The sequence below is a fragment of the Caretta caretta genome, chromosome 3 (assembly GCF_965140235.1).
Source record: "Caretta caretta isolate rCarCar2 chromosome 3, rCarCar1.hap1, whole genome shotgun sequence".
In the NCBI taxonomy this organism is placed as follows: Eukaryota; Metazoa; Chordata; order Testudines; family Cheloniidae; genus Caretta; species Caretta caretta.
In genome coordinates, this window is record NC_134208.1 from 184222849 (window position 1) to 184237600 (window position 14752).

A 14752-nucleotide genomic window follows, 5' to 3' on the forward strand; every position below is an offset into this window, starting at 1 on the left:
TGCCCACATCTGGGCTGACACAGGAGAATCTACAGCAGGAGCAGTATAACAAAGAGAATGGCATCACCTGGGAATAATGTTAAATAACATTGCAGGGGTGCACTATTACATGCTGCAGATTTAACAGAGACCCTGTAACTGGTCAATAGCAGTCACTTTATAAGCAGCTACAGGTTCATAAAGAGTAAAAAACCAGAGGATAATTTGTTTCATCCACCTATGCTTTACTCTAGCATCCAGTTTACACCCCATGCACTTCTGATAGTCTTTTGAGATCTGTACACAGTTATAGCCCATAAAGTCAGTTTGCTAGCTTGCTATATTGCATAATGTGTTTCCTTCGTTGGTTTGATTGATTATATTATTTGCTTGGGTTTTGATTATGCTGAATTCCAGTATATGTTATTCATAATAGTTGGCTGTAATGCAAGGAACCTACAGGCCTGTATCCTGTGTGATTAGCAAGAGCAAGTCAGTATGAGTGTTTGTAACCTTTGGCATAGATAAATGGCCTACTGGTTACCCCTTTTGACTTTGGGGAACTGAATGGGGAACCAAACAAAGAACTGAGTATCTTTACCATAGATCTAGAACAGACTGGTAACCGCAAGGTACACCGCAGAACAAGGAAGTAATAAGTTAGGCCAAGGGTTATGGTTTCGGGGATGAGATAATCAATATTAATATGTATGAATATATGTCATAATATGTTACTCTATGTTAGGGGGCTTATTCCTTCACCCACTTACTTCCCTGGTCCTTTTCGCATGAACAGAGAGCGACAATACCCGAAGTCCAAAGGTGCAAACAATTTGATGTTTACTGGGGTGAACTTCCAGCAAGCATGATTACAGTTTCCTTCCTTAGTGTCCCCCTTCCCAGCTCTGACACCACAGAACCTTACCTGTGGCCCTGTTCCCATTCCTGCCCTTAGCTAAACATGATTCCAATTTCCTCACCCCCATTCCCATTTCCCCCACCCCCCCACACACCCAGCCACTTCCTGACTGACTGTAGACTATAGAGTAAAACTTGAGTTCTGCTTAGCTATACCTTAACTATGATACCTTATCTATGATTCTATGATACCTTAACCAATCATTTTACTGAAATTTAACTAACCAATCCTAACATATTGTAACATGATTATTTAACCAATTATATCCCACCACCTTGATTAGTTTACACCCAGCAAAATTAATTATACAGCAGACAGTAACAATCACAGAACCAGACAGAGATTATACAGACAAACAATGGGGAAATGGGGACTACAGTGATAGCACAATACAGAAGTGAGGATTTCACATCCCAGCTATTGATAAGTGAGTTCTTGCCAGACAGGATGCTATCAAACTAAGTTTCCTTTTACATTTTCTAGGCACTTCCCTTTCTCTGGAGGCAATAGGCATTATCAGGACAGGACTGTATTCCTAACAGCACCTTATTTCAATGTGACTAGTTTGGAATGTGAGGATGTGACTGGTCGCTTCCCAGCTTATGGCTGCCTCTGTTGCTTAGCCAGAGATCTCAGCCTAAGAACAGGGCGTCAGACTGTCACAGTGAAAAAAAGGCCTTATACAGTCAGACAGTGACTTTGATTCTCTCTTTTATACCTCTAGAACTAGCCAAGTGATAAGAATACACCTAAATTCTTAGAGTATAGGCCTTTAGAGACAGGCCTGAACATCTATATCCTAATACTCTACAGAGTAAGTGTACCCAAAGATTTATCTCAGTGAGGAAATAAGATTTGGGCATGGTTGGGCTTTGATTAAGGGAGTGCCAGGACCCTATAAGAGGGCAAACAACCAAGCAGGAGGGTTGCTCTTTCCTATCTTCTATAAAGCTATCAGCTCAGCTTTGCAATATAGGTTAGCTACTCAACACTCGAACCTAATCCCTACCAACTTGGGAAGCCTGGACCATCAAATTCATCGGGCATGCCAGAGACGAGGCTGGTCTTCTGTCTCCACCACCAGGTCTTCAGGGAAGGATGTGAGTATGCTAGTTTAAGTAGTCTTTTAAAATAGAGATGTTACCATCAGGGGTCATAGAATTGTATTACTTCTTTGTGACTCTGTGTTTTATATGGTTTATTATTCTTTCCTTCATTTTAATAAAGATCTTAACAATTTGGTATTGTCCTCAGTGTAAGTGTCTTTGCCATACAACCCGAGGGTCCTCTCACAACGTCAAACTCCATGTTCTCACCCTGTAGCCTGAACTGGGAAAAGAACCTAAATATCTTCTGGTCAGATCATTGGCGAGCCATAATAAACGCCCATAAATTCAGGTCAACACAGTCTACGTACTATAACTGGTGTTTGAGTTCAGCTTTTCTTAATCTTACCAGATGCAGTCTGTAGCGTTACTCCAGCAGGTACATGGATAGGATAAGCAATACCCGAAGGGAGAGTCAAAGTTGCACCGGTTCGTGAAGCATCCTAGATACACAGCAGATTTACTAGGGAAATTAAGTTGCATTCCGTGCCCTATCCTTTGAGGCCCGAGCAGTCACACTTGCAAAATGAAGCTCAAGAAATCTAAGTTACATGATCATCCCTACTGAAAAATGGTTTTGCCCCTTAGGCTACAGCAGTGCTTAATGAAGTGTCCTATTTACATGCTCCCTGCCCAATATGCCCCTTCCCTTTCCAGCTCCTATTTCTTCTCTAGGGAAAACTCCTTGCAGCCCCTCACTCTGCACCTCAAGCACCAGTATGCTACGTTCCCCCCATAATATCCAGCCTCCTACATTTCAATATTAGCAGTACGAGGCAGCCCTACCACCACCCAAATAAATCAACTTGTCCCCCCACCACAATGCACATCCACAAAGCCCTCTACTAGAGCAGTTGAGCCTGTTTCCAGGGCTCCCTGCTTCCCTGCTTCACAGGGTGTCACTCCACTGGAAGCATCCCTTCCACTAACTTTCAACAGTTGCTCTAATAGCAGAGCAGCCAGGAACACCCATCTCCCCTTTACTCCTCTGGCAATGGTGGTTGCCCTGAAGCGGTCTCTGCAGACAGGTAGATTGGAAAGATTTTAATCACAACCATAAGGACTAAATTTTATGGTTTTTTTTTTAATTTTTAAATGAACACTTAGATTCTATGGATGTTGAATGCACACACCCAGCAAAGACTCCTCCCTCTTGTCTACTGTACATCATGTAAGGCACAAAATAAATGATCAGAAGTACTATTAGGCACTGAAAATTACCCACGTGCTATCTAGAGCAGGGGTGGGCAAATTTTTTTTGGCCCGTGGGCCACAGCTGGGTGGGGAAATTGCATGCAGAGCCATGAATGTAGGGCTGGGGCAGAGGGTGCGGAGAGGGGGGCTGGTGAAGGAAAGGTCTCAGGGCAAGGGATTGGGGCGCAGGAGGGGGTGTGGGGTGTACGAGGGGGCTCAGGGCAGGGGGTTGGGGTGCAGGAGGGAATGCGGGAGAGGGCTCAGAGCAAGGGGTTGGGGTGCGGGCTCCGGCCCGGCGCTGCTTACCTTCAGCAGCTCTGGGGTAGAGGCGGCCAATGGGAGCTGCAGGAGGCGGTGCCTGCAGGTGAGGGCAGCGCACAGAGACCTCTGCCCCCCCGGGGCAGCAGGGACCTGGTGCCGGCCGCCTCGGGAGCGGCGCGGGGCTAGGGCAGGCAGGGAGCCCGCCTTAACCCCATGGCACCACGGGGGGTGCCAATCCCGTGGGCCGGATCCAAAGCCCTGATGGGCTGGATCCTGCCCACCCCGATCTAGAGCACGTAGATACTGAAATATTTCACTTCCGCCTCCCACTAAGTCCTTTAACACATGCAAAGAGCCTTAACTTTTTCATTTAGAGTGTTAAATATTGTCAAGTTAGACATAAAATAACATTAAAATTACATACCAGGTCTGCTGTTGTGAATTGTTGAATACCTCTGCCAGTAGGGATGACTAAAGAAGCTACACAGAAACAATAAGATACACTGAAATATGCACACCAAAGAATAAGCATTCAATTTCATACACATTGTAGCTTCTTGCCCCATCACTTGCCCCATAACCTCAGCCGTGCAGAACACAATGCCATCCACAGCCTCAGAAACAACTCTGACATCATAATCAAAAAGGCTAACAAAGGAGGTGCTGTCGTCATCATGAATAGGTCGGACTATGAACAAGAGGCTGCTAGGCAGCTCTCCAACACCACTTTCTACAAGCAATTACCCTCTGATCCCACTGAGGGTTACCAAAAGAAACTATACCATTTGCTCAAGAAACTCCTTGAAAAAGAACAAGAACAAATCTGCACAGACACATCCCTGGAACCAGTGGTGAGCTGGAGCCGGTTCGCAAGAACCCGTTGTTAAATTTAGAAGCCCTTTTAGAACCGGTTGTTCCACGAGGGACAACCGGTTCTAAAAGGGCTTCTAAATTTAACCGGCCAAAAGTGGCGCCTTAGGCGCCAACTCCAAAGGTGCTCCAGCCCTGGAGCACCCAAGGGGAAAATTTGGTGGGTGTAGAGCACCCACCGGCAGCTCCCCATCCCACCCCCGTCCCCAGCTCACCTCACCTCTGCTCCGCCTCCTCCCCTGAACGCGCCGCCCCACTCTGCTTCTCCACCCCCCAAGGCTTCCCGCGAATCAGCTGTTCACACGGGAAGCCGGGGCAGGCTGAGAAGCAAGCAGCAGCTTCCCGCTCAGGCCCAGGGAGGCGGAGGTGAGCTTGGAGGGGGGGTAGGGGGGGAAGAGGGCCGCCCCCGCCGCAGCTGGTAACCCGGGGGGGGGGCGCACAGGGGAACCGCTCCCCGCCCCAGCTCACCTCCGCCTCCCTCGGCCTGAGTGGGAAGCCGTGGCCTGCTTCTCAGTCCTCCCCGGCTTCCTGCCGAACAGCTGATTCGTGGGAAGCCGGGGGGGGGGGGCGGTCACGGAGAAGCAGAGCGGGGCGCTGCGTTCAGGGGAGGAGGCGGAGCGGAGGTGAGCTGGGGCCGGGCGGGGAGCTGCCAATGGGTGCTCTGCACCCACCAAATTTTCCCTGTGGGTGCTCCAGGTACTCCCCACCTCACCCCCCCAGCTGGTGCCTCTGGCTCTTAGGGGTGGGGTGGGCAACCACTACAGTGGCCCATGAGACCCTCCCGCACAGTACTGGGGGCAGTCAGGGGACAGAGGTGGATGGGGCAGGGGTCCTGGGGGAGGCGTCAAGGAACGCGGGGGGGTTGGATGGGGCAGGAGTCCCAGGGGGCGGGGGTGGGCAATGACCCCCTCGTGGGGTGAGGAGGGAACCCGTTGTTAAGATTTTGGCTGGTCATAACTGCCCGGAACCCCGCCCTGGGGTATTCTATCTGCTACCCAAGATCCATAAACCTGGAAATCCTGGACACCCCATCATCTCAGGCATTGGCACCCTGACAGCAGGATTGTCTGGCTATGTAGACTCCCTCCTCAGGCCCTACGCTACCAGCACTCCCAGCTATCTTCGAGACACCACTGACTTCCTGAGGAAACTACAGTCCATCGGTGATCTTCCTGAAAACACCATCCTGGCCGCTATGGACGTAGAAGCCCTCTACACCAACATTCCACACAAAGATGGACAACAAGCCATCAGGAACAGTATCCCCGATAATGTCACAGCAAACCTGGTGGCTGAACTTTGTGACTTTGTCCTCACCCATAAATATTTCACATTTGGGGACAATGTATACCTTCAAATCAGTGGCACTGCTATGGGTACCCGCATGGCCCCACAGCATGCCAACATTTTTATGGCTGACTTAGAACAATGCTTCCTCAGCTCTCGTTCCCTAATGCCCCTACTCTACTTGCGCTACATTGAAGAAATCTTCATCATCTGGATCCATGGAAAAGAAGCCCTTGAGGAATTCCACCATGATTTCAACGATTTCCATCCCACCATCAACCTCAGCGTGGACCAGTCCACACAAGAGATCCACTTCCTGGACACTACGGTGCTAATAAGCGATGGTCACATAAACACCACCCTATACCGGAAACCTACTGACCGCTATTCCTACCTACATGCCTCCAGCTTTCACCCTGACCACACCACATGATCCATTGTCTACAGCCAAGCTCTACAATACAACTGCATTTGCTCCAACCCCTCAGACAGAGACAAACACCTACAAGATCTCTATCAAGCATTCTTACAACTACAATACCCACCTGCTGAAGTGAAGAAACAGATTGATAGAGCCAGGAGAGTACCCAGAAGTCACCTACTACAGGACAGGCCCAACAAAGAAAATAACGGAATGCCACTCGCCATCACCTTCAGCCCCCAACTAAAACCTCTCCAGCACATCATCAAGGATCTACAACCTATCCTGAAGGATGACCCATCACTCTCACAGAATCTTGGGAGACAGGCCAGTCCTTGCTTACAGACAGCCCCCCAACCTGAAGCAAATACTCACCAGCAACCACACACCACACAACAGAACCACTAACCCAGGAACCTATCCTTGCAACAAAGCCCATTGCCAACTGTGTCCACATATATATTAAGGGGACCATCATAGGGCCTAATCACATCAGCCACACTATCAGAGGCTTGTTCACCTGCACATCTACCGATGTGATATATGCCATCATGTGCCAGCAATGCCCCTCTGCCATGTACATTGGTCAAACTGGACAATCTCCACGTAAAAGAATAAATGGACACAAATGAGACGTCAAGAATTATAACATTCAAAAAACCAGTCGGAGAACACTTCAATCTCTTTGGTCACTCGATTACAGACCTAAAAGTTGCAATTCTTCAACAAAAAAACTTCAAAAACAGACTCCAACGAGAGACTGCTGAATTGGAATTAATTTGCAAACTGGATACAATTAACTTAGGCTTGAATAAAGACTAGGAGTGGATGGGTCATTACACAAAGTAAAACTATTTCCCCATGTTTATTTCCCCCCCACACCCCCCACTGTTCCTCCGACTTTCTTGTAAACTGCTGGAAATGGCCCACCTTGATTATCACTACAAAAGGTTATTTCCCCCCTGCTCTCCTGCTGGTAATAGCTCACCTTAAGTTATCACTCTCGTTACAGTGTGTATGGTAACACCCATTGTTTCATGTTTTCTGTGTATATAAATCTCCCCACTGTACTTTCTACTGAATGCATCCGATGAAGTGGGCTGTAGCTCACGAAAGCTTATGCTCAAATACATTGGTTAGTCTCTAAGGTGCCACAAGTACTCCTTTTCTTTTTGCGAATACAGACTAACACGGCTGCTACTCTGAAAATTGTAGCTTCTGTCAACATAAACTACATTGAAGACAAGACAGATTACTTTATATCTGGTATTAGAGTGATAAATATGTTTTAAGTGAACAATCCTGAACACTGCTGAATACATTTGCCATTATTTAATATTTCAGCAAGTCTTCGTTATACTTTGGAAATTTATAAATCTAGAATATTTATAAGTACTGTTATTCACAAGACCTCGCTGAGTTAAGCAGACTGAAGAGTTAAATTTAAAGATACGTTTTTTGAGTTGCACTGTAGAAATTAAGTTTGGCATTTCTATTTATTACACCACCATTTTAACCTGACTGAATAAACATATCGAATGTACTGCATTGTCAACACTAGAAAAATTAGGAAGCAATTTTCTGCACTGGTGCAGCTCCAGTGGTGCTCGCAGCAGAAGCAGGATGGGATTTTTAAGAGCACTCAGCATTGGTTTATCTGCTCCCATTATAGTCAATGGTAAAACACTGATTACAAAAGGAACAGAATTAGACCACTGCTGACCACTTTTGAAAATCCTACTCAAAGCATAAACAGAGTCCATACATTTTTACAGTTGTGTTACCTTTAATGGAGCCTGTTCTACCCTAGGTATTTCCCACCTCTACAGGAAAAGTTAGAAGACAATGCTTCCAATAGTGAGTGAATCTAGAAGTCGATCCCCTTGGGCCAGGTTAAATAAATAATGCCTCTATACTTTGCATATATAAATTGATACATTTATAAAAAGGATTGTAAAATGAAGTTGCCTGCAACTCATTGGGGACAGGACTCAATGTCCAGGAGTACTATATCCCTATATATTTATTATTACATCTAAAAACATTAATAAAACATTAAGGTTACATGATCAAACACTCAAAAAATTAGAAAAGGAGTACTTGTGGCACCTTAGAGACTAACCAATTTATTTGAGCATGAGCTTTCGTGAGCTACAGCTCACTTCATTGGATTGCCAGCAGGAGAGTGAGTTTGTGTGTGTGTGTGTGTGTTCCCCCCGGGGGGGGCGAGAAAGCCTAGATCTGTGCTGGAAATGACCCACCTTGATTACTATGCACATTGTAGGGAGAGTAGTCACTTTGGATGAGCTATTACCAGCAGGAGAGTGAGTTTGTGTGTGGGGGGGTGGAGGGTGAGAAAACCTGGATTTATGCTGGAAATGGCCCACCTTGATTATCATACACATTGTGAAGAGAGTGGTCACTTTGGATGGGCTATTACCAGCAGGAGAGTGAGTTTGTGTGTGGGGGGGTGGAGGGTGAGAAAACCTGGATTTGTGCTGGAAATGGCCCAACTTGATGATCACTTTAGATAAGCTATTACCAGCAGGACAGTGGGGTGGGAGGGGGTATTGTTTCATGGTCTCTGTGTGTATATAATGTCTACTGCAGTTTCCACAGTATGCATCCAATGAAGTGAGCTGTAGCTCACGAAAGCTCATGCTCAAATAAATTGGTTAGCCTCTAAGGTACCACAAGTACTCCTTTTCTTTTTGCAAAGACAGACTAACACGGCTGTTACTCTGAAACCTGTCAAAAAATTAGGAAATACCAGAATCAAAGTTGCCCATTCAACCTTTAAATTGGTCACTTGTGCGTATACATGATGATACAATCTTGACTTACACGTTCACATACTATTTTTTCCACTGGATCCCTGTCTCTACTGTCAATACTCTCTCACAGTAGGGGACCCCTCAGTTGCTGATCTAGGCAGCTTTAAGTACTCTTGGAACCACCAGAATGGTGCAAAAGGACTTAAAGGACTAAGATCTGGTCCTAAAACAAAATGCTAGAACTGTTGATTAATTGCAGTTAACTCACGCGATTAACTCAAAAAAAATTAACCGCAATTTAAAAAATTAATCATGATTAATTGCAGTTTTAATCGCACTGTTAAACAATAGAATACCAATTGAAATGTATTAAATATTTTGGATTTTTTTCTACATTTTCATATATATTATATTCTGTGTTGTAACAAATCAAAGTGTATATTATTTTTTATTACAAATATTTGCACTGTAAAAATGATAAACAAAAGAAATAGTATATTCACCTCAAACAAGTACTGTAATGCAATCTCTTTATTGTGAAAGTGCAACTTACAAATGTAGATTCTTGTAACATAAGTGCACTCAAAAAAAAAAAAAAGTAAAACTTCAGAGCCTACAAGTCCACTCAGTCCTACTTCTTGTTCAGCCAATTACTAAGACAAACAAGTATGTTTACATTTACTGGAGATAATGCTGCCCGCTTCTTATCTACATCACCAGAGAGTGAGAACAGGCATTTGCATGGCACTTTTGTAGCCAGCATTGCAAGGTATTTACGTGCCAGATACACTAAACATTCATATTCTCCTTCATGCTTCGGCCACCATTCCAGAGGACATGCTTTCATGCTGATGATGCTCGTTAAAAAAATGTGTTAATTAAATTTGTGACTGAACTCCTTGGGGCAGAATTGTATGTCCCCTGCTCTGCTATATGCATTCTGCCATATAGTTCATGTTATAGCAGTCTCGGATGATGACCCAGCACACGTTCATTTTAAGAACACTTTCACTGCAGATTTCACAAAACGCAAGAAGGTACCAATGTGAGATTTCTAAAGATAGCTATAGCACTCGACCCAAGATTTAAGAATCTGAAGTGCCTTCCAAAATCTGATATGGTCTAGATGTAGAGCATGCTTTCAGAAGTCTTACACTCCAGTGCGGAAACTACAGAACCCGAAACACCAAAAAAGAAAATCAACCTTGTGCTGGTGACATCTGACTCAGATAATGAAAATTAAAGTGTCAGTCCGCACTGCTTTGGATTCTTATCGAGCAGAACCCGTCATCCGCAAAGACACATGTCCCCTGGAATGGTGGTTGAAGCACGAAAGGACATATGACTCTTTAGTGCATCTGGCACGTAAATATCTTGCGATTCCGGTTATAACAGTGCCATGAGAATGCCTGTTCTGGCTATCAGGTGACATTATAAACAAGAACCAGGCAGTATTATTTCCTGCAAATGTAACCAAACTTGTTTGTCTGAGCGATTAGCTTAAGAAGAAGTAGGACTGAGTGGACTTGTAGGCTCTAAAATTTTACATTTGTTATTTTTGAATGCAGTTTTTTTGTGCATAATTCTACATTTGTAAGTTCAACTTTCGTGATAAAGCAATTGCACTACAGTACTTGTATTATGTGAATTGAAAAATACCATTTCTGTTTGTTGGGTTTTTTTACAGTGCAAATATTTGTAATCAAAAATAAATATAAAGTGATACTGTACACTATGTACTCTGTGTATACTGTACACTATGTACTCTGTGTATACTGTACACTATGTACTCTGTGTTGTAATTGAAATAAATATATTTGAAAATGTAGAAAACATCCAAAAATATTTAAATAAAATGGTTTCATAGTAGCAGCCATGTTAGTCTGTATTCGCAAAAAGAAAAGGAGTACTTGTGGCACCTTAGAGACTAACAAAGTGGTATTCTATTATTGTTTAATCACGCAATTAATTTTTTTAATCGCTTGACAGCCCTACAAAGTACCTCTTTTTAGTTTGAATTATTCAACACTGGAAGAATCTATTAAAAAACGAACTGAATTAGAATTATTCCATGTGGTTTTTTTTAAACCTACGAATTTTAGTGTTATACTTCTGGCCTAGAGAACAGAGGGCTACAATTCTGATCTCATGTGCATCAGTGCAAATCTGAAGTAGCTCTACTGAACTCAAGTATCTGGATTTACATTAGTGTGCCAGAACAGGATTTGTCCCTTAGTGGGCCAAATTCTGCTTCTCTGTCACTCTAGATCTACACCAAAGTAAAAGAGAGCAGAATTTGGCCTATCACGCACAATTCAAATGAAAAGGTTATTGAAACACTGAACTACTGTTAAATTGCAACTGTTGGCCTCTCACAAATAATATCCAACCTGTTGATGTCTGCAGTGTGCGATGTAAGTTGTGTGGCAACTGCAAGGTGAACTGGGGTGAACAGTGGCTATGTTTGAAGAACCCTTCTGTCGCTTTAGACTGAGTCACCTTAGCTTCCCAAACCTGCGAAAAAGATGTTAATAAGAAACAATTATTAAGTTGCCAAAATCAGTTTTCATCCATGAATATATTTAAACTTTTCAGGCACTTTAACTATTCAGGATAATCCTGAAAACTGAATGGTTGAATCTAAGAAATCATTTAACAGCAGAATGTTAAGAATAATTACCAGGTTTGGACTCCATGGAGTCCAATTCATGTTTCGGAAGATATGTGTATCTCCCATTGATTTTGATGGAAGGTAGCCTGTATCCTATGGGGCCTTACAAAAATAAAGACAGATAGAAGAAGATATCCCAAGAAAAAGATTGTTTCTTTTATTTATCATTATCCAACAAACCTGCTTCAAGTCTTTCAAGACCTGTTCCTCCACACCTTCTTCTGCAAAGAGTTCCCAGACACCTTCAATCACATCTTCAATAATAGATCTGTAGAGTTTAGGCTGAATAAAACACAATTCAGAGAACTGAAAACATAGGCTGACATTTGCTATAGCTCCAAATGAAGTACAGACTCTCTAACTAGAGGCAGGATTTGTAAGATGGCTCTGTGAGCCATATTATAAAATGAACAGATCCAGGGGACAGTATCATTTGTGGCTGAAGATTTTGGCCAATGTAACTGCTGGGATAACTACATAGGCCAAATCACTTATGGCGCTGTAGAATTAAAAACTAACAGTAAAATACCAAAGGAAAAATTAGGATTTTGGCCTGAATTTTAGATGTATTTTAGTTTATAGTTATTTTTAGATCAACACTCAGTAAGAGTCCTAAAATCATTAGGAGAACAATTCCAACATATTCTCAAACTAGCATGCTCTGTTTCAGGCTAGCATTTGCTGTGTAAGACCATTAAAGAAGCACTGGCTGAAGTGACACAAAGAAGCTCTAGGAAGAAACTAACAATATAAGGAAGAAAATAAAAACCACACTTTCTAGTTTGGCTAGTTTCTAGGACATAAGCAGCTTCAGTTGTGAGCTGAATACAGAGAGTGGAGACTGTTGCTTCATGGTTGATTGTAATAGCTATTTTGCTGCTAACTGTATTGTTATGAGTTATCAATACATAGTTCCAGATTACAAGAAAACTGTAATGAGACATTTTCAAAAGTTGCAATAAAAATAGGAAGAAAAACCCAGTGTAATCTGAAGGTAATTACACTGAAGTCAATGGATTTGATCAGTTTAAGTCATCAGAATCAGACCTGGAGAAGATTTTTTGCCCCTCTGCTCAGGCCAATAGTTTCTCTTTTAGGTCACGATCCTACAGCCAGATCCCTAAGTGTAGACGGAGAACAGGGCTTTGTGCAGGGTGAAGGGTTCACCTATATGGATCTGATTGCAAGGTCATGGCCCTCAATTGCTAAAAGCTGTTTTAGTCAGAAAACTGATTACTACAAAGTGTGCCATGTGTGGACATTAGGCTAGAACCTGAACCTTTAACCAACCTTTGAAGTGTTAGGATACTAAATCTTCAAAGTTTATTTTTAACATTAAGATTTTTTTAAAAAAAAACCTACTATCTGTAAAATTAGGATGCTTGAAATAAGATGATTTTCAAGTGAAACATATTTGAGGGCATGAAGCTGTCATGAAGTAACTAATACTTCTAGCAGAAAAGCAATCAGCCCAAGTGTACAATTGTCTCACAACAACAACATACATAGCCATGTGGGAGGGGGCGAGGGGCAGCAGAGGCAGGTGACACTAAAGATCTTGGAAAAATTCCAAGGCACATTTCAACAGATCAGCTGTAGAAAAAAATAAAATAAAATCAGTTCTTGCAAAATTATAGTCAAGAACTCAAATGGCCTTCCCCTGCCAATTCAGTAGACATCCTGAGATTAAATTACTGTAAAACAAACATTTTGCTTTCAAATGGTCAGTTTTCTTTGAGAATTAGGTCAAGTTATATTTTATTATGCAAAGTCTTACAAAAAGTTAAAAGCCTTATTCTGATATATGTTACAAACAGGATTCTAAGTGGTAACCTCACAGTTCCAAAACTAAATACTGTACTTACAACATGATCACAATTATCATAGAGCGTGTATATTAGCATGCTCCATTCTTATCTCACACATACAACTGTCACACCATGAGGTCAGATAAATCAATAACTGTCATGTCTTGAAATGAGTTTTTAGCTTTCCTGTAAAAAACATGCAGTGTTGGGGAAGTGATGAAGTGGGGGTGCACCTAACAAAATAAAAAGGAGCATGGAAATGATCAAGGCCTCAATCCTAAAAACTTTAAGTCTCCATGACTTCAATGGGAGCACTCACATCTTAAAGTTAAAGTGAGGCAAAAATTATTTCTGATAGCACCCACTATGTGCTAGATGCTTTCCAAACACTCAGGAAGGATGTTCCTGTGGGGAGCTCAGAAAGGAAGCTCAAAACCATAAGTTTGAGTGAAGGATTCAGATTTCTCCCTAGCACCAACTAACTAATTTCAGGAAAATAATAGATATTTATCCAAACTAGGTCATGTTTACTTGAAAACTATATAATATCTCTCAACAGCACACCGTTAATGCTTTTACTAAGTCACACACAAAACAGTTTTAGAAAGAAAGCTTCAGGGCTTTCAAACTAAACTCTAGTCTCCAGATTATATTTTAAAAGTCCGTTTCTAATTTCGGTAACAAGAACAACAAATTGAGGCAGTCACTAAATTAAAACCCAGTTCTGACAGACTTTTGCTTGACTGCACAAACCCCTTCGGTGTTTTGTTAATAACTGAAGGTCTTTAATGCTATCACACGGGAGGAGAAGTAGTATCTGGCGCCCAGTTCTTGGTAATCCAGGTCGCAAAGGCGTGCTCTACGCACAGCGCTCCACGGTTGCTGTCTCCGCCGAGCTGTTGTAGGGCAGGAGCTTGCAGCGTCTCAGCATGGCCTCGGCGGCACAGACCAAACACTGAACGTTTCCCACTTTCGTCTGTGCACCAAGTGGACCCCGCTCGCATCTAGGTGGTGGGGCCTCGATCCCTCTGCCCCTCTGGGCAGGGCCCTGGGCGCCCGGCCTGTCACAGGGCAGAGGGAAAAGGCAGCCGGGACGTTCCTGTGAAGCCCTAATATTACACTGCGGGCCGACCTGGGCAAGTGACTCCTTTTTCTCCTCCGGCCCCGTTTCCCTCCTGCCCCTCGGCGGGAGACCACCCTGGTCCCGGCCCTTACCACGGGGTTTGCATGAGCCATAGCTGCGCCGCCAAGCGACGCGCCCCTGCGCCGCCAGAAAAGCGCTGGGACCACACGGCTCAGCGTGTAACGTCCTGTGCAGCTGCTTGCTGCCGCCCCCTGCTGGGTTCCCATGGCAACTGACCCGGAGGTGGCTCGGCCTGGCTATGCTGCAGCCCCGCTCAGCCAGGCCCCGGGGCACCGCTGTGAAGACGCTCTGCTGTCCACCAGCGGCCATGGCCCTAGA

The 14752-nt window shown here is 43.7% G+C and overlaps 1 protein-coding gene across 1 annotated transcript in view; it reads right to left on the reverse strand.

The window, feature by feature from the left end:
- GTF2A1L (general transcription factor IIA subunit 1 like) overlaps positions 1–14540 on the reverse strand; it is a 28561-nt gene extending 14021 nt beyond the window's left edge. Inside the window, exons 1-5 of the mRNA XM_075127182.1 lie at positions 14506–14540; positions 11663–11764; positions 11202–11325; positions 3884–3939; positions 2354–2447 (exon numbers count right to left, since the gene is read on the reverse strand). Of these exons, the coding sequence (XP_074983283.1) occupies positions 2354–2447; positions 3884–3939; positions 11202–11325; positions 11663–11764; positions 14506–14526 (397 nt within the window). The 5' untranslated portion in view covers positions 14527–14540. The remainder of the gene's footprint in view (positions 1–2353; positions 2448–3883; positions 3940–11201; positions 11326–11662; positions 11765–14505) is intronic.
- Positions 14541–14752: the final 212 nt, after the last annotated feature.